Here is a 21,197-nt window from a genome sequence, read left to right on the forward strand (position 1 = left end):
ATATTTTTTTCTCAGGGTTCTTCTAAGAAATCACAGGAATACTACTACCTGCATGAGCCTGTCCTTGCTGATAGAAAAATGCTGATCCATGGGAGGTACATTTGTTCTTGCAGTGCAGTAGAGTACCAACTGAGAAATCATCCACTCATGGATTTGACTTCAGAGGCCAAAAGAACTTAATCTCTTCACAGTATTATTATGTTATTGTTGGAGAAATCTCAGCTCTACAGTGCTATAATTACAATTTATTTCTGATTTTCTGATTGGTTATAATGGCATGGCCAGAAAATGGGCATGTTTGATATGTTCAACATCAAATGTTCCCTTGTTCTGATGAGCATTGTCTCTCTTAAATAATTTACCACTCTTGAATGCCCTACCCCCAAACATTATAGGAAGCTGCAAGAAAAATCAAGTGTCATACCATTTTATGGGGAAAGAATAGTCATTCAACAAATGGCTCTGGACAACTGTATAGACGCATGCAAGAGAATGAAGTTGGAGGCTTATCTCACACTGTAAACAAAATTAAGTCAAAATAGACCAATGAGCTCAATTTAAGCGATAAGATTATAAACGTCTTAGAAGAAAGAATAAGGGCACATCATGATGACTCTAGATTTGACAATCATTTCTTAAATTTTTTTTTTTTTTTTTTTTTTTTTTTTTTTTTTAAAGGAAAGACAGAGAGAAGGAAGGAAGGATAGAAGGAAGGAAGGAAGGAAGAAAGGGAAACATTTTTAAACATTTTCTTGTTTTATTGTATTCTGTTTCTCCGTTTTTGTTACATGGGCTGGGGCCGGGAATCGAACCGAGGTCCTCCGGCATAGCAGGCAAGCACTTTGCCCGCTGAGCCACCGCGGCCCACCCCCATTTCTTAAATTTGACAGCAAAAACACAAGTAAGAAAAGAGAAGTAATCTAAATAAGACTTTATCAAAATTAAAACTTATGCTTTAAAGACATCATCAAGAAAATGAAAAAAACAACACATTGAATGGGAGAAAATATTTGCAAATCTGACAAGGTTCTTATATCCAAAATATGTTAAGAACTCACAATTCAAAAATAAAAAAGACAGACAACTCTATTTAAAAATGGGCAAAGGACTTAAATAAACATTTCTGCAAAGAAGATATATAAATGACCAATAAGCACATGAAAAGATGCTTGATATCATCAGTCATCAGGGAAGTGCAAATCAAAACCACAATAAAATACCATTTCATATCCACTAGGATGGTCAAAATCAAAGCACTAGATAAGTATTAATGGGAATGTGGAATAATTTGAAGACTTACACACTGTTGGTGAGAATGTAAACTGGTCCAATCATTTTGGAAAAGAATCTGGTAGTTACTCAATTAAACAGAGCTACCATATGACCAGCAATTCAAGTCTTAGTTACATACTCAAGACACATACTCAAGATACATACTCAAGACACAGAAACTTGTACATAAATGTTTATAGCAGCATTATTCATAATAGCCAAAAGCTGGAAACAACTCAACTGTCCAATGATGGAAAGTTGGATAAATAAAATGTGAGCGTGAAGGGATGGGAGTATGAGTGAGAGCACTAAAGGATATGCAGTATTTTCCTTGAGATGATGAACATGTCTAAATTTACTATGTTGATATTTGCATATATCTGTGAATATATTAAAAATTGAATTGGGGCGATGTGATGGTGGCTCAGTGGCAGAATTCTCGCCTGCCATGCTGGAGACCCGGGTTCAATTTCCAGTGCCTGCCCATGCAAAAAAACAAAAGGAAAGAAATTGAATTGTACATTTTAAATGGGTGAATTGTGTAGTGTGTGAGTTATAACTCAATAAAGCCTTTTTTAAAACAAAACAAAAATCAATTGGGAAAGGTTGCAACTAGATTCCAAGTTTCCTTGAAGCTATAACAAATTTATGGAATAGAGACAAATTCATGTTACCTGCCTTTTCCATGACCTCTGAAGACTCTGAAGATGCCTGATTCACTGTTATTCATTTATTAACAAATCCCTGACATTCTCCTTGATGCAGCTGTTGCAAGACTTCTGTTTTTGGTGCTACTGTAAATGGTATTTATTTTTTAATTTGAAATTCCAATCATTCATTGCCTGTATTAAGGAAAGTAGCTACTTTTGCATATTCTTCTTGTATCCTGTAACCATGCTAAACTCACTTATAAGTTTTAAGAAATTTTTTATAGATTCTTTGGGGTTTCTGTATAGACAATCATGTAATCCATGAATAAAAATAGTTTTGTTTCTTCTTTTCCTATCTGTATAATTTTTCTTTTCTTATCTCATTACACTAGCTAGGACTCCCAGTTCAATGTTCAATAGGAGTGGTGAGAGAAGACATCCTTTTTCTTTTTCAAGATCCCCCTGTTGTAAGATAAGGTCTCTGATTTGAAATTTTTTTCAGTGGGATTTATTCCAAATATGTAAGCCTGTTCAGTTTTTGAAAATCAACCTAAACAATCCACCAAATTCACAGCTGAAAGAAGAAAATCTTATGCCAATTGATGCAGAAAAAATATTTTCTCAAAACTCAACACCCTGGGCAATGGTGGCTCAGTGGTAGAATTCTCGCCTACCATGCTGGAGACCTGGGTTTTATTCCAGGAGCCTGCCCATGCCATACAACAACAACAAAAAAAATAAACAAAAAACCTCTTCATGGAAGAGAAAAATCCTTTCAGAAAATTAGTAATAGAGGAAAATTCTTCAACTTGATAAAGGACATATACAAAAAACCCACAGCTAACATCATTCTTAATGGTGAGCAATTCTAGCCAAAGCAATCAAGCATGAAAAGAAATTAAAGGCATCCAATTTGGAAAGGAAGAAATAAAACTTTCCCTATTTTCAGATGACATGAACCTATATAGGGAAAATCCTGAAAAAAAACCAACAAATTCAGCAAAGTGGCAGGATACAAGAGCAACATGCAAAAAAACAATAGTGTTTCTATACACTAGTAATGAGCAATCTGAAGAGAATCCATTTATGATAGCAACCAAAAGAATCAAATATCTAGGAATAAGTCTCACTGAGGATGTAAAGGATTTGTACAAAGAGAATTACAAACATTACTGTAATGTTTGAAAGAAATCAAAGAACATGTAAATTATTGGAAGGACATTCCACGTTCCTGGATCAGAAGACTAAATATTGTCAAAATGTCAATTCTATCCAGGGTGATTTACAGATGTGACAAAATACCAATCAAAATCCCAAAAGCCTTATTTGCAGAAATAGAAAAGCCAATCATCAAATTTTTGTGGAAGGGTAAAAGACTTGCAGGGCTAGTTTGTATCTCTAGGAATTTTATTGCCAGAGAAAGTTTTAGCTCTTCTGAAACATGTTCCTAATAAAGTTTACTAAGACTGCCATAACAAAGCACCAACAATCGAGTGGCTTAAAACAATATAAATTTATTCTCTCATAGTTCTAGAGGCCAGAAGGAAAAAAAAAAAAAATGTCAGCAGGGCCATACTTCCTCTGAAACCTGTAAAAGAGAATCATTCCTTGCCTCTTCTAGCTTCTGATGGTTACCAGCAATCCTTGACCTTCCTTGTCTCATGACAGCATAATTCCAATCTTTGCCTCTGTTGTCACATGGCCTCCTTCCTTGGGTGTCCTCTGTGTCTCTGCTCTTCATGGCCTCTTATGAGAACACCAGTCATTGGATTTAGAGACCATCTTAATCCAGGAGGACCTCTTAACTAATTATATGTGCAAAGATCCAGTTTCCAAACAAAGTCACATTCTGAGGTTCTGGGTGGACATGATTTTTTTTTTTTAACTTATTTATGAAACATAAGCACATACAAACACAAACATTCTTACCATATGATCATTCCATTTCTGTTATATAATCAATAGCTCACAATATCATCACATAGTTGTACATTCACCATGATCATTTCTTAGAACATTTGCATCAATTCAGAAAAAGAAATACACAGAAAACAGAAAAAAAATTCATACATACCATATCTCTTACCCTTCCCTTTCATCAATCACTAGCATTTCAATCTACTAAATTTATTTTAACATTTGTTCCCCCAATTATTTCTTTATTTTTAATCTATATGTTTTATTCATCTGTCAATAAGGTAGATAAAAGGAGCATCAGACACGAGGTTTTCACAACCATGCAGTCACATTGCGAAAGCTATATCATTATACAATCATCTTCAAGAAACATGGCTACTGGAACACAGCTCTACAGTTTCAGGCAGTTCCCTCCAGCCTCTCCATTACACCTTAACTAAAAAGGTGATATCTACGTAATGCGTAAGAATAACCTCCAGGATAAGCTCTTGACTCTGTTTGGAATCTCTCAACCATTAACACTTTATTTTGGGGTGGACATGATTTTGAGGGGACACTGTTGAATACAACACGTCTTCTAGTGGGTAACAAAAATTGTCATGCAGACACATTTCAGTTGTGGCCTCTAACATCTCAGGGTCTTCCCACACACATTTTCTGAATCTCTAGGATATTTACACAGAAAAGGAAGATGAAATCCAAAGCTGACAGTTTCCTCACCCTAATGTATGGCTGCTTTTTCCTTCCTTGCCCTACATTCCTCCAACCACCTCCACAAATGGAGCACAGTATGCAAATCTTTCTGGTTCCCACATACTCCCTTTTCTCATCAGAAAGTTTTGTTTTGGGGGTAAGGGCATTTCCCTTAATCTGATACCCAGACCAGGATGTGATAGGAGACTATATTGCTCCTACAAGAGTAATAGAAGTGACTAAATATGTATTTTAAGAGGCACATTCTAGAGCTACAGTTACTTGAATCAAAGGCCATCCTCTTAGAGCAGGCAGCACAGTGGCTGCTGAGAAGATGCTTTGGAGCAGATGGGTGTTTTAGACTTTCTGATCACACCCTGTTAAGTGGTTTCCTACTTTTTCTTTCTTTCCTAACACTCTTGCTTGCCAACAGCTTGTTTGCTTGGGGGGGGGGGTTGCAAAATACTTATCACAAAGAAAGGTGGCCTTCTGGCATAGTTAGAATAATTTGGATTTAGGGTGATTTGCAGTGGATAAATATGTTCCTTTACATTTTATCCTTTGAATTTTTATCTTCAAAAGATTTTATTGCATGATTTTTTTTATAACAACTTAAAGCCAAAAAAAAAGAAATACCATTTTGTAGTTGTTTGGATCAATAAAGTTCTTGGAAATAGATGAAGAACAGTTGTTGAATGACAGAGGAAAAAGGTCATTTTGTTTTATTACCTAGCTCCGGAACTGTTACTTCACCAGCATTGATATGAGAGTGAGTTTTAAATGGAAAAGCAGAGCCATAACAGGGGGTTATCAGAATACAGATTGAAAAGCTTAAATTATATCTTTTATTGTTCTGGTTTTAAAAAGCATCAACTTGGATCCATGTTTTCCAGCTCTTCCTATGGTTAAAATACATTTTGATTTCACTCAGTTTTTATTATACTAACTGAAAATATATGCATGCAAAACCTCTTGTCTATATAATTCTTTATGCTTCCTCACCCTTTATAGTCAGTAGGGTGTTCATTTTATGCTACAGTAAAGAGATTCAAGGAATTGGATTTGCTGGGTCCTGGCTACTACGAATTAAACTGCTATTGAACAGAAGGAAGAGTCATCTGGCCAAACACCCAAACTCCAAAATCAAAGACTTGTTCATCTGGACTAGCATCATGTATCCAAACTTCACATTGATGCTTGGACACTTCATGACAGCATATAAACTCTCACCCAAACAAGGAACAGTGCTGTGGACATTCAGGAGGAAAGGCCAAATTAGCAGCTTTTTGCTTTCTATTTTTTTGAGGCTTGATTTATATACAGCTGATAAAATTCAAATCTCATCTCATGTGAGAGAGAAGAAAAAATGAACTGTTATTGCTTTAAGCAAGGCACTGTTTCATTTAGTGAATGCAAATCTTTTGGCTTTCTGAAGCAGCTCAAGATTCTGCTTATTATAAATGGAAAACAGCCTGTCATGCTTTGGCATTTGTACTGACACTCACAGTACCAGAGTGTACTCCAAGGAAATATTTTATTTTGTTTCAACTCATTTATTTCATGGCCATACTTTAAATACTTCACATACAACGATAATGTCAAAAGCTTAGGATGGTAATTTTTAGTAAGGGATGGTCATGAATAAAGACAAACAGAAAGCTGAACAAGATGTGATATTCTTTACTTCCTTCATTTGGAATTCAAATAATCTAAATTCCTGGACTTGGCTTTTTTATATTTACAAGTATGAATGAAATTCAGGTTTCAAATAAGATCTACTCACAACCAGATTACTGAGCTGCAGCTACAGTAAAATATTGATAATTTATGTAGCGTTTTAAAACAGTCCATAAATTCTCATTTTGGCAGTTTGGACTTAGTCACTGAGAGTGGAGAGATTCACTTCTCTACTTATTTCTTGAGGATGGCTTATGCCTGATTATATCTGTTACAAAATGTTGGAACAGTGATCCTGCACCTTTCCTTGTCCCTCCTCAGTATTATTGTGACCACAGGAGCCTACAACTACTTTACATTTTAAATTAGGGTCTAGCTCAGGGACGCTATCTAGAGGGCTCTCACTTAGGCTTTGTAGATTAGGTGAGAGTGTTTTATACATACATCAGGGCTAGAACTTACTTGATACTGACCAACTACTCTCCATAATAAGGAAGAATAATCAAGTAACAAAAATATCTTTCTTTTTTCACACGTCCCTTCATCCATGCCACCCCTACCCCCTACCCTGGGTGAAAAAGAAAGATGACCAAATCCTGCCAATAAGGAGCTCCGAGTCTAGTCAAAGGAGATAGATGCTCACACATGCAATTACGATGCTGTGTATTAAAGGACATGACGTGGGCATCCCAGGAATGGATGGTGCACATGGCAGGAATATCCAGCCCAGACTTGGTAGGTGAGAAGGTTTCCCAGGGGCACTTGTGCATCAAATGGAACCTGAAGAATAAGCAAGGGGTGAACCACATGAAAATAGGCAGGAAAGTAGTAAGAGACTTCTAGGCAGAAAGAAGGACTGAAGAGAAGGAAGAGCATGATAGGTTAAGCACCTGAATGCAGTTAAATGTAGCGGGGGACACAGAGGAGCACGGACGGAATGGAAGCTGTGAGTGGAGGGCAGATAGTGAAAGGCTTTTTTGCTACTTTAAGGAATTTAAACTGGAGTGACAATAGTTAGACATTCTTGCAGGAATCTATCTTAAAATCTATCTTGATTATGAATGATGGTTACCATTATTAAATAAAATAGCTAATTTCTATGCTTCTTTTTCAAATATTTTAGATATTATAGAGTATGCTGCTATTTGAATATGAGTATTCCTATAGCAAATTTCCCTGGAATTGAGTGCAAAAATCTGTATTGCTTACTGTCTATACATCCAGTGGAAAATCCAATGATACTTGCCTTGGCTATAAGAGAAGCTAAAAACAACTTTGTGTTGCAGTCCTTCAAGGTGTCAAGTATAAATGCCTGTAACTCTCATAATATTTGAAAAAAATCAATAAATTTTAACCTTCTTTTTCATTTTCTTGTTTAAAAAAATGTTTTGATATAAGTTGTCCAGAATTTTCTCTAGAAGTAAATGGGTATAAATTATATATTTATGTTAAAATAGGAGCATTATCTAAACTTCCTAAGTCTTATGTTTTTAATGAATAACTTTCAGTTCATACTTTCATCAGGGGAATTCTTTGATCAAGACAAAAATTCTAGCAAAAAAGGAAAATCACACTTAAGTCTTTGAAATTAAAACATAATCAGAGGAATAATTGAAGAGCTGATTAAGTATTCCTCACTGCTGCGGGAAGTACTAAATAGTTCATTGGTAGCCCGGGGGAAAAGGCAGATAGGCAAGTGGTTTGGTGGGCGGGTAGGTAGACAGATAGACAGATGGATATAGACAGGTATCTGAACCGTATTGAATACCAGTATGGTATTTCTCCAGTATTTGAGCTCTATTTATGTGTGTAAGTATGTTTCTTATATTTGAATATGCTTTTTATCTTTTCCTTTTCCTTTTCTTTTTTTGAAAAGGATAAAAAGATTAAGCAAAAGATCACCGATTCTATAAGAAAGACTTCTTTAACTATCTTAAATTGTTTTTGTTGAACAAAAACCTTTCGCTTCAATTCTTCCTGTTATTGGATGAAAGTCTTTGTGGCACTTTGTTCACCTAGTGAAGTGATGGGCAGAGGTGGAGCACCCTGGATTACAAGTGTCCCCTTTGTCAGCCCCTTGGCCCATCCCGACATCCACCCTGCCACCATCTATTTGGGTATGTTTCTTAATTCCCTTATTAGTTTCTAATTATCTTGAGTACTAAAGTCAAATCCTAGCCTTTTCTTTTTAATTCTCTGACCACTCCCCAGGCTTCTTTTTCAGTTAACAGTTTCCTAATTACTCATCTACTCTCCCCAAACCTCCCTGGCCTTCCATTTCTCCTGTCCTTAATTACATTGCTCCAGAAATTAGTCTTTCTGAACAATCTCCCTGGTACCCTTCGGTTAACTCAGTATAACAGTTTGTTCTTGTCTAGGGACTTTCCATGCCTTACGTGATCATGCACCATGGATGTATAACCACCATGTTCCCCAAAAAGTTAACATTAGTTGGCATGAAACAGTAAAGCGAGCCAGCAATTCCCTTGTCCTGACAATCTTGAATCACTAATTCAACTAGGCTGAAAAAATGGGAAGGGAGATTCTGCTAAATTAACAATAAAAAGATAAACAGTGGAAAGAGAAGAATTTATTGCATAGTCCTGCCTGTCCTTTTTGGATGTGAATAAGTTTTACCCTTTATCTCTCTCTGGGCAATGGTAGCTAGGCAAGTTATGCAAGAAACTTGTGATTGGACAGAAAGGACAGGAGAGTTAAGACTTTGAATTCCCTAGGACATTATGCATATCAGCTTTTAATAGGTTTCTGTCAAACACTGGAAGAAAATTAAGAGAAAAACATGTAATTAAATTGAATATGCAACACAAGAAATATGCCAACCTTTTACTTGACTATGCATTTCACATCTTCAGATAACATTCAGTAACTTTTAATATCAACTTGAATATATTACATTTAAATATTTTGATTATTTGTAGATAGTCTTCCAGTGACATAATTAATTTCCTTTCTTTCATCAAAAATCTGTAATGAATTATTCTTGCAACTAAAGATCTTCCTTAGCATGACAAGACTATGTTTAAAATTTAAAAAACAAATGTCTCTCATTGTGCTTATTTTAAAAGAAACTAAAAAAATGATTCTCTTTTCTGAATAATATTATTCCAAAAAGGCATAGAGCATTCTTCATTATTACCATGATAATTAGAAGAAAAGCATAGAATTCATCTTACATTATCTTATCACATACGTATTTTTCCCTTAGAACATACATAAATGTGCCCTCCTGAGCTTAATTTTAAACCCTAGAAAAAAGATTTAGTCTTATGACATTTTAAAGGGATTTAAACTCCAATTAATAAAACATCTTTTTACCCCCAAGGGAATAGTAGGTAATCACATATTTATATCACTTCTTTAATTTAGCATTCTAAAAAAATGGCATCTGAAAGAGAACTAGTGGGCAGGAGGCAGGTGATGACAAACTACATAAAACAATATAATTACCCTTAAGCCTTCATAGAGTGATTTCCATTTTCTAGGTCTCTACAAGACAACAAATGAAAACTCTCAATTGCCCAAGAGGTAGATGATGAACCCATTTTCCAGATGGGAAACTGAAGCACTGAGATGCCTTGTTATATGGTACAAAAAAATGGTCAGCAGCAGAATCAAGTTTAGAAGCAGGAGAATTTAGCTGCCTTTGTACACATGGCCACCTAAAACGTGTCAATGGAATGTCAGCAGTAACACCAGTCCACTCCCATAGCCTGCGTTCCATCTCGCTCAACAACATGCAGAGCGAATGGAAGTTTGAACTCCCTTTAAAGTTGATGGGACACCAATTCTCCAATGTCAAACCCATGACTGAGGTCAACATGAGGAACGATTATTTACAGTGGCATCCTCAGACTCAGGAATTTGGTCTATGTTGAAACTATTTAGAATGTATTTCAATAAATGAGATCAAGACATGAGAATCAAATTTAAATAACAACTACTGCAATAATGAAAATTACAGCATCTGTTAAATATTTTTACTGTTATTCTCTACAAAGCGATGTTCATAAATACAATTAAAATTAAATTATCGGACAACTGGATTTGAAATTTAACCCCATTTCTATGTTGATGTGAGTTTTGATCTCCATGCCCTTAAATTTTCTTTAGGAGGCAATAAACATGGTATATAATTTTACCGTGTATTGTATTGAACACATCTCTTTTTAGAGAACAAAAATATATCCTTTTTCATTGCAAATATTTTACCAAGCTCCTCAAATACATTAAAGCACTAAAGAAAATGTGATTAATTGCCCTGAGCTTTGGGTATTAGCCAAACAAGCAATATGGGCAGCATGGAGGTCCACTGGTGGGTGGGGGAGTGCTCTGTGAGGGGTGCAGGAAAAAACACAATGGCTGTCCTTCATTCGCATGGGAATAATGTCCTTCGGTGCCCATACCACAGTTATTGTGTAAGTAGCCAGTAGATTAGGGACACGCTAACATAGATGGCACACAGTGTTATCCAGTTCATTCTTGTGATTGGTGGCCTGTGGTTACCTGTCACGTGGAGGGTGACACTGGAAGAGAGTTTGCCACTAGGGTTTTGGGCCCGAGCCACATAAAGGCCTGCGTCTTCCTTGCATACCTTCCGAATGAAGACTGAGTGCCTTGTCTCCTTGTGTAAAACCTGTACATGCCCATCTGCAGACAACTGCTGACCCTTCTTGTACCTGAAGCAGAGAGTTAGTTTTTAAAGTCAGGATCACTGTTTGTTTACATCTTTTCCAAGTTCTAATATCCGTTACAAATAGGCCCATTACCTCTATAATAATCTCTAGTATTAGCAGGAATTTTACAGCTATATCAAATCCAGTGGGGCTCTTTATCTTTCAAGCAGAGGTCAGCACTGGTGGTCAGAGAAGTAATTTGATTGGCTTGGGACATGTTTTATAAACATGGATTTTTTTTTATATTTAGCAATTGGAATGCTGCATATGAAAATTCAGATATGCAGTTTCTCTTGAAAACTAGACAGTCTGGCCACATTGGGCCACTGTTTGCTCATTGTAACGATTACCCAGAGTGTGAAATGCCCTCATATTTGGTCTGCTTTATCTTTATAGATGTTGTGGAACTGCAGCTTGTGACTCCTTCCTGGGGTCTGTCTTGCCATGAAATTCACCTTCCCCATTACCCTCGTACCACGAGAGCCCCATGAGAATACAAAGGCACTGTTTTAGACTAAGACAGACACCAATTCCTACTAAAATGAGTTCATTTGATTTTTCTAAATTAATTTCATTAGAAGAAGAAATGATTTCTAATTTTTGAAAGTATATGTGCAATTGGATTAATACTGTGGAAGGACACATTTCCAAAAGTTCCCTATGGAAATAAACACTTAACTGTATCTTGTTGTGAAAATTTTGTATATTCTAGATGCTTGGTTGACTTAGTCATGTCCTACGTTTTTCCACACAAGCAGTGATGACAAGCCTGAATCTGCTACTGTTCCCTAATTAATCACGGCACATTTTTCTGAGAGTCCCAGGACGTATGATTCCCTGAGAGCTGGCCAGTTGTTAGTTAAGCAAAACTCTCCTAAATTGCATAGCAAAATATTTTTTAACTATGTTGCAAATATCTTGGTTCTTCAACAATATATACTAACTAAGTTATCTACTGCATAGATAAAATAAGGAAAACCTCAGACAACGTTTTTCCTTCTGGTGAACTGATATTTAATAAATAGGAAATTTCTAATTTGCTAAAAAAAGCAAGCAGTTGTAAAAAACACAAAATAAAATTAAAAGCATAAGGCTGCATTATTGGTACAAGTCCAGTCTCCTTTAATATCTGAGAACCAGTTTTCTCACGAGCACTTTAGATAACCTATTCACACTTCAAGTATCATCAATGGGCACACACAATTGACACTGTTAATTTAATGTCACCTGAAACAGTATTATAAATATATGCTATTTTACTTAACTTAATTTACTAGTTTAAAACTCACTTTCATGTATGTCACTTTGTCCTCAAATAAATCAGGTAAAGGATAAAAAATTTCTGAATGTTTAAAGTAAATCCACATATTGAAACAGTTAGAAATGCATTTGTTGTTAACATCAGTAAGTGATTCAAAACCTGTATTCTGCATTTACTTGTACCAAAACAAATAGGTTAGAAAACAATAATGTCTCCACAGTGAAATTATATTGTTCACAACTCAGTGATTACATTACCTTTCAAAAATCGATTTATTACCTGCCACCTTCAGCAGCTGTGAAAGAAATATTCTTATTCCATCTTTCACATGGAAGAAATTTATAAAAAAAATAAATCTTAGTAAAACAACCAAATGTTAAAAAGGTGGCATGTGTAACTGTTGGGAAGAGGGAAAAGATGAAATAGGTAAACAAAAGAAAAGGGAAAAACCCAACTTCTAATGTTTTTTAACTGAATAAGGGATGTTAACTAAGAAAATTCCATGCTTATAAAGAAATAGGTGATAGGAAAGAATATCAACCCACACTCTTTAGAAATGTGGAATGTTAAATTGAAAGAGAAAAAAAAGCACAACTAACATATTGCTTTTGGAGTTTGTTAAATGATATTTCAAATGGTTATTTTTCTTAAAGGCATTAGCCATGCTGCTACAAAAGTGAGGTTATGGGTTTGATGTGAGATGGAATCATGCAGAATTTCAGGATTATAGATTGATCAGCTAGCCCTAAATCTTCAAGTTAGTGCACACAGAATGATTTTCTCAGTGATTCAATTTGTTTCTGTTCATGACTTGTCATTATAGGCTACCCACCATGTCAGTGTAGGCTCTGGAAATCCTGTTACTTCAACTTCCAAAGTCACTGGAGAACCTTCCATGACGGTTACATTAGACAGGAGCCTGGAGAAACCAGGTGCCTGGCCAGCTTGGCTGACCAGGCTGTTCTTTGCTGATGTATTTTTAATTTCTTCTCGGGGGACCATTGGCCTCTGATAGCCCTGGTTGGTGTCTGATTGAAACTGGAGGTCTGAGAATGCATCAGGGGAAGCATGCATCCTATCTTGGATTTTAGTGACATTATTAACAGCATGCATTTTTTCTTGTGTTTCTAGCAAGCTTCCCTGAGCCTGAGGGTGCTGCTGTAAAGCTCTCCCATGCACTTCACTCAGCATGCTCTCCGGATGCTTAGCACTGATCTTGCAGAAGGCAGTGCTCTTTTCCAGCATTCCCTGGGAAGTTAATGGGGGCTCAGCTTTGAATTGGGGATAAGGTCTTTCAAAATGACTTGAAAACATTTCTCTCTTATCATTGCATGTGTCAGCAAAATCCACTGGTGGTGGGAGACCAGGTTCCTGGGCGTTCCCTGGCCTGGTCCTGAAGTTGCTGATGTGAACACTGAGGGAGGAAGAGCTGGAAGGCTCCTCAACCTCCATATCAAATGGTGCAAGGGGAGACTCAGGGCTTCCTGGGAGTGGAGGCAAGGAGATGTCATCAGGTGAGACACACTCATATTCCTCTCCTGAAAGCATGTCTTCAAGCAGGAGCAGGCCGTGGATGCCACTCTCTTTGGCAGAGGATAATTGCTTCAGGTTCTGTGGAAGCTGATCCTCTCCTGCTTCATTGATGGCCAATATATCTTCCCCTTGTGCCTTCCCCTTCAAAAGAGACAAACCAATGTTTTGATTTAGTCATTCATTTTTCTTTTCTTACAGGTCCAATTAGCGTAAAAGTCAACTTCAGAGGGTTAACTTGAGAAAATCTATAGTGAGTTAAAATGTAGAGACCTAAAGGTGGGAAAGAAGTGTAACAACTAAGGTTATCAGTGGCTGAGAGAGTTCAAATAGAGTCAAGAGGCCACTCTGGCAGTCACTCTTAGGCAAGCTTCAGTTGGACATTCCTACCTATCATAACAAGCCAAAGCCCAACCAAAACCATTCCTACCAATCTTAAAGAACACCTAGGGCATTACATAAGATTCTACAAAATTTCCATGCACCAGAGCAACCTTCCAGAAACCTACAACCTCCAGATGGGTCCTCGGATCAGATAAGTCCTAAAATGCAAAGGAGCCACCCTCTCCAAAAGATCAACTAGCTCCATCCCTCTATCCCATATTATCAATTTCCACATGAAAAAGTTAGAATGGGCATAGCCCAAAAAGCCCTAAGAGTGAGAGAAAGATCAGAGGTGATGGTGGAGTTATAAAGAGAGAGTGGGGTTTAACAAATGAGTATGATTGCTGAATCATTATATTGATATTTCTATTAGTCTCCAGTATTTTAGAACAGCTAGAAATGAAAATCTAAAATTGCAGATTGTAACCATACCAAACTCTGAAATCTGTTCTACAACTAATTGTTGTGCTGTGCTTTGAAATTTATTGCTTTTTTGGTATATATGTTATTCTTCACAAGAAAGAAAAAAAAGTTAGAATGGGAGGAGCCCAAATACCCCTAAAGATTGGGTAAATGATCAAAGGAGAAGAAGGAGTTATAATAGAGAAGATAGGATTTAACAAATGAGTATCAGTGTTGAATCATTATATTGATATTTCTTTTAGTCTCCAGCATCTTGCAGCAGCTAGAAGGAAAAACATAAATGTTTTGAACAGTAACCTATACCAAACTAAAATTGTTTGATAACTATTTGTTACAATGTACTTTGAAATTTATCATTTTTTTGTATATATGTCATATTTCATAATAAAAAAGGTTAAAAAAAATTTAGAGACCAGGCACAAGGGTCACAGATCTTGAAATCATTTATCTGTCTAACCTGGGCACAGTCCCATGTTCTGACTAAGGAATCGTAAATTGCCTTGAGGCTCTGAGTGAAATATGACAGATATTATGAAACAGAAGAAAGTTCTACTTTTTGTATTCTTTCACACCATGATCTGAGGAGTCCCCTTCAACAAGCAAACTCTGCTTTGGTCTGTTTTATTTGTCTACACTCCAGGTAAACACAGAGTTCCTGAATGTTGGAGTCCTCCATGCTAGAGGATGACCCAGACCCTCCCAGAAAAACCCCTCTCCTCTCTCGATAGTCATTCTTAATGAGTGTTTCATTTTCTTAAAACCCCTTGGTTTTATTTTTTCACTGAAAAAAACATTAAGCACCTACTATATCCTAGGTACCATGCTATGTATTGGAAAGATACAATGGTGAATAAAAACAGATACAGTCTGTGCCCCTGTGGAGAAAATGGCCTTGTTGGGGAAGGAGTTATTAATGGAACAATCACATTTTGTGGGTTTTCACAAAAGAGCACTCCAAAGTACAAAGGAAGAGCACCTGCTCTTATCCTTCTGTCCCATATGGAGTGTAGGTCATACTAAGAGCTATGGATAGCAGCATATCTCCTCCCACTTGTACAGTCCTACTCTACCTTCCCACGAATGCATGTCCACTGTTAGCTTAAGAAGAGATTCAAATATTCCTTCCGGCATAGAATCACAAGAACACTGAGCTAAATGCACTCTCGTCTATCCTAAACTGCTTGTTTTTATCAGGTTGCTCTTCCTCAGCACTTTGGATGCATTTTAAACTAACATATCTTGACTTTGAGTTCTTTTTATTCCATAGTCCTGCTCTTGACATGAGTTTTGAATAAATATATGTGTTCTCAGGTTGAAGAGTAGAAGCAAAAACACATCAACGCTCCTCCTATCCCAAAGAGATGACTTCTCAGAAAAATAAACCCAGCATAGAGAATGTGCTTTCCTTCAGCCTACTGTAAAAGTCCAAATTCTGGGACTAAAAGCCTTAAGTTCTTAAGAGTCCTTCTCATTTCTTAAAAATTTCCAAACACATACCCAAGTGGGGATTTTCTTCCTTCCTGTCGTTGTCCTACTACAGTTTAGCTCTTCCTCTCTCTCCATCCCCTCTTCCTGAAAGCAGAACGTTTATTCTCCTTCTCATAAGGATTTTATCCAACCTCCTGCTCAATGATGAATCTACTTTACAATATTCCTGGAAGCCCCTGCTTGAATGCTTTATGCTTTATTTAAAAATGCCTTCCTGCAATTTCTACCCATGGATCTGCATTGGCCTCCTGGAGCTACACGGATTATGTCTGGCTGCTCTCTCATTTAACCGCTCTTTGAATTGGTCCCACAAACTCTAAGTTTCTTTCCTTGGGCTAAATATTGCCACACCATCATTTTCTTCTGCCTGATTCCCACAATTTCCATCACCTGGTCATTTTCTGGGAGGGTGACTCCTGCTGAGAGTCCTCCAGTAGAGCAGATTGATGGACATTTGTTGATCTTGTGAGCTATCAGGAGGAACTCCTTAATGTTTTTTTTAGGTAACCTATGGTGTTCCAGGGAAAAACAATGTTTAAAATTATCTCAGAATTTACACCAACTTAGCGCGGACCTCTGGGCTCCCCTTCCCACTCCTTACTTTTTTACCGGGGAAGAACGGATTTAATTTATTATGGTTTTGGAAGAAGGAACTGAGCATGCTCAGCTTAATCCCTTTCCTGCCCTCTCTTTTGAATCTGCCTCCCACCCAGTACCAGCATTCAGGTTAGCTTTAAGGCATAAAAAGCCCCTTAGGGGAAGCTTGTGGTTGGCTAGCTGTGTACCCAAGTAGCTGGATAGACAGGTCTATTTAAATTAGGGTTGAGGTTTTGGGAAACCCACTAGAGAAGTCCCATCTAAGCCAATTTCTCCAATCCAGCTTTAAAAGATTACTGACTGCTAACTTTCCTTTCTTATTTTCAGTTGGTGCCAAACACAGGAAGGGAATTCAAAGATATTAATTTTTTACCACCAAAATTCCCCAAATACCCTCCACAGAAAATGTCCTGATAATTTCTACTTAAAGTAAGAGAGAAGATTCTAAAATCTTTTTCTGGAAACATTTCTACTTATTAATGTCACCCTAAATATGTTTGTTTCCAGAATTAATTTACTTTCCAGATGGGAAGTAATCAATAGAATCTTTGTCTCCTTGATCTATATGATATGTTTGTATTGAAGTTGTATCAGTTCTTTTTTTTGTTTGTATAAGAACTGCACTGGACCACTGATTCATACTTTCCTTTACTTTCTCTATCTCATATTTGAACAGTTACATTCAAAGATATAACTGAGAATTTAAAATATGTCTCTCTGTTAAATTACATTTTCAGGTACTAATCCATTTTATAGACTGTTGAAATCTTTTTAAATTTAGATTCTCTATTGTCCATTATAGGAATTATTTCAGTTTTATGTCTGTAAGTTTGGTAGTCATATTTTCTGTCCATTAATACCATTTATAAAAACGTTGAATGCTACAGAGTTTAGGGCAAAGTTAGATGTCTCCTAAGACAGATTGTCTTCTAAGAGGTCATTGATGAACTAACACTCTACGATTATTACAATTTGGTTGGGTACAATCATTACCCAACCAAACTCTCATTCACTTCACATTTCTCCACTTATCCTAAGAGGTATTATGAATGTGTTTATCAAATGACTTCCTGAACTCATGATAAATTATCCTCTGGCACTAACCTAGGACTATCCATTAAATAATCATCTAAGCCAAGTAAAGTAGATTTAATATATGTTTTTTTTCTGAGCAAATCTATGTTGACTTCTGGCATGTTTCCTTTTATTCTCAAATGTACATAAACGTTCAAGCTTTACTGTGATTATGGAAGCTTACTGAAATTCCTTTTAAGCCTACTGAGCTACAGTTTCCTGGATCTACCTAGTTTTCCTTTATGAAAATGGTACCCAACCGTTCACACTTTAACAACTATTTTTCTGCAATTTCCCTACCATGAAACCATCTTCACCTTTAGTGAGAAAAAAAATTGTGTGTGTGTTTTCCAGAAAGAAGTAAATAAATCAATGCATCAGCACAGATAGGGCATATTTTTGCATTAGTCTGATGAGTTCACACAAAATGATTGGGAATCTTGGATCTAATTAGCCAAACTCAGCTTTCAACTCATTTCTCTTCCATCTCTGATGGCTCTGTCTTTTCTTATTGACTCCTTTTTCTTTTCCCATCTTCTAAATATACAAATGCTTGTCCTTAAGCACTCTAGTCTTCTCTATATACTTTTCCTCTCAAAGATTTCACCCACTTTCATATATAATGATCAATTAACTTTAAATAATTCTAAATCTATAGCCTCAGGTCTTATCTCTGTCATAATTTCTGAACTTTCATTTCCACTGCTGGTCATAATTACTTGGATTTATAGTCATCACCGTGTAGCAGACAAAGTGTCTGGCAGGACAAAATACAGTGATTTTCTACATCCATCCAGCTAAGATTCAGAACCAATCCTTAGAGCACATGCAACAGAGAGCCAATGATGTGGTAAATCTGAAGAGAAATGACAAGACTCTACCTTCCAAAATATCTACAAACTGATAGTCTTGCCTTGGGATACATGAGATTTAATGTGGATAAATGAGAAGCAGAGAAAGAAAGATCTTGAGCACAGGGTTCAATCTATGAAGTACATTTCTGGGGAAGACCCTTGGAGATGGCTTTGGGCAGCCAAGGGTTGATCTGGTATCTTTGGATGCTTGGGGCGGATAAGGTTAAAGAGAAGTGAACAGAAAGGTAGTGAGGGAGAAAACCTTTGACCTCTGCCCTATTTTTTTTCTAAAGCAAGTATCTCAACATCTTCCCCAATCCAGAATCCACCTGACAGGTGGACAGGTTGGCAGAGGAGGGCCCACGGACTGCCTCACCTAGTCTAATGAGAGCTCTTCATTGAATTATTTGATATAAAAGTACTTCCATGCTATTGCTTTATTAATCATCATGGGAACAGATGAAATGGAAAGAGGTAAACATTTAGGATGGAAAGCTACAATATCATTACAAAACAGCTTATTTATATGCAGCAATTCCTTACCATTCTCCTTTGGTCTTGTGAAGGAGTACATGGCTAAAATTTAGAAAAATTGGACAGCCTGCTCAGTTCTGGCACTAACTTTTTGTGATTTTTAGAGGGCAAGATATTTAACCTCTTCTGTCCTCAGTTTCCTCAACTGTAAAATGAGATTTCATCAGATGACTGTTAAGTCCCTCTAGCACTAAAATTCTATAACTCTAAATTCCAGCACTGGAAGGATTTATCTCCACTGACTAGTTCCGTGGGGCTTTAGGCAAGTCTTTTAATACTGTGCATCTCCATTTAGCCTTAGGAGTTTTCAGATATTACTGTGGATCTAGCCTTGGAGATAAAATATTACCACAAATCTGTTAGCAGGGTAATGTGTACAGCATTTACTGAATTGCCTAATTCCACATGCTGCATTTTGGGCCAGGAAAATGAGAAGCACCGCACACTTTTATCTCCAGTAAAAAAATCCTATGATGAATATACTCTTGGAATAATTTGGTGGCATTATTCTTTCTGACTCGAATACTTTTTCTAGGAAGAGCAACATCATTTAAGAATTGAATGCAGTGATTCTGCCACAAGCTTTTTACTCGGTGCTTCTTGTTATCTGCCCACATGGTGTTTTGGGAAATCATTACATTTGACCTTAATATAAATAATAGACACGATAAGAGGGTAAATGTGATTGGGCTGTTTAAATGTGACGATTACTGCCACCCTTTTGTTTTATTGTCTATACCAATCATACCAGAATGTATACATGAAATGGTGTCAACCATAGTTCTTCACAGCTATAATCATGTACCTTAACTTTTAACTTAAAGGGCTGGTAGTCTACCATACTTATTAATTTATGAGCTATCATGCTTTTTAAATTATATGAAGCCTGAACTGTGAAATAAAAGCCATTTTTCAATGAAAGCAAATCTTGCTTTTTTATTTAAAGAAATGCTTCTTCTGCCAAGAAAAAATAGATAGAAGCAAGGAAAATCATTTTTACTAAGTAAAAATGAGTGTATTTGATTTGGTAGTAATACCTTTTGTTTTTGAATTCTTAGTAAGTGTTCCTCGTTCATGATGTAGCAAAATGTGAATAAAATAAAATAAATGATGTAATTTTGGATTTAGTAACTCAGATACTTAATTAAGAGCGAGTGGTGGCATTTAACGTCATTCTTTATTATTTTGACCTGTGGTTCTTGGTCAAGGGTGATTTTGCCGCCCAAGGGATATTTGGCAATGTCTGGAGTCAATTTTGGTTGTCACAACAGGGGTGGGGGCCAGGGAGTGCTACAGACATCAAGTGAGTAGTGGCCAAGGATGTTGTTAAACACCCTACAACGCATGGAATGTTTGCTCACAAAAAATTATTCAGCCAAAAATGTCAATCGTATTGAGGTGGTGAAATCCTGATTTAGACCAAATTAGAGGAACTGAAGATCACTGATTCAAGGCTAAGGTCAAACAAGATGACCGAAGTTTGGCAGCTCTCCCTTGCCTTAGATAAGAACCAGTTGTTCTAGTTTGCTAGCTGCTGGAATGCAATATACCAGAAACAGAACGGCTTTTTAAAAGGGGAATTTAATGAGTTGCTAGTTTACAGTTCTAAGGCTGAGAAAATGTCCCAATTAAGGCAAATCTAAAGAAATGTCCAATCAAAGGCATCTAGGGAAAGATACCTTGGTTCAAGAAGGCCAATGAAGTTCAGGGTTTCTCTCTCAAGTGAGAAGGCACATGGCGAGCACAGTCAGGGCTTCTCCCTCAGCTGGAAGGGCACATGGCGAACATGGTATCATCTGCTAGCTTTCTCTCCTGGCTTCCTATTTCATGATGCTCCCCGGGAGGTGTCTTCCTTCTTCATCTCCAAAGGTCGCTGGCTTGTGGACCCTCTGTTTTGTAGTGTTGCTCTCTCTGAATCTCTCTGAATCTCTCATTCTCCAAAATGTTTCCTCTTTTATAGGACTTCAGAAACTAATCAATCCCCACTCAAATGGATGGAGACATGTCATCCCCTAATCCACTTTAACAACTATTCTTAACTAAATCACATCAACCAGGGAGATGATCTCATTGCAGTTTCAAATATACAGTATTGAATAGGGATTATTCTACCTTTAAGAAATGGATTTATATTAAAACATGGCTTTTC

General features: G+C 36.8%; 1 protein-coding gene across 10 annotated transcripts in view; it reads right to left on the bottom strand.

Moving 5' to 3' along the window:
- Nucleotides 1-3,221: 3,221 nt before the first annotated feature.
- The window catches only part of CCDC141 (coiled-coil domain containing 141), a 260,019-nt gene continuing 242,043 nt past the window's right edge, over nt 3,222-21,197 (bottom strand). For 6 of the 10 annotated variants that reach the window (XM_077154308.1, XM_077154307.1, XM_077154306.1 and 3 more), the window contains 2 exons: nt 12,997-13,838; nt 6,996-10,906 (listed from right to left, as the gene is read on the bottom strand). In XM_077154308.1, the coding sequence (XP_077010423.1) occupies nt 10,639-10,906; nt 12,997-13,838 (1,110 nt within the window). In that variant the 3' untranslated portion in view covers nt 6,996-10,638. The other 4 variants (XM_077154315.1, XM_077154313.1, XM_077154314.1 and 1 more) reach the window with 4 other exon arrangements.

Source organism: Tamandua tetradactyla, chromosome 3, assembly GCF_023851605.1.
Source record: "Tamandua tetradactyla isolate mTamTet1 chromosome 3, mTamTet1.pri, whole genome shotgun sequence".
NCBI lineage: Eukaryota > Metazoa > Chordata > Mammalia > Pilosa > Myrmecophagidae > Tamandua > Tamandua tetradactyla.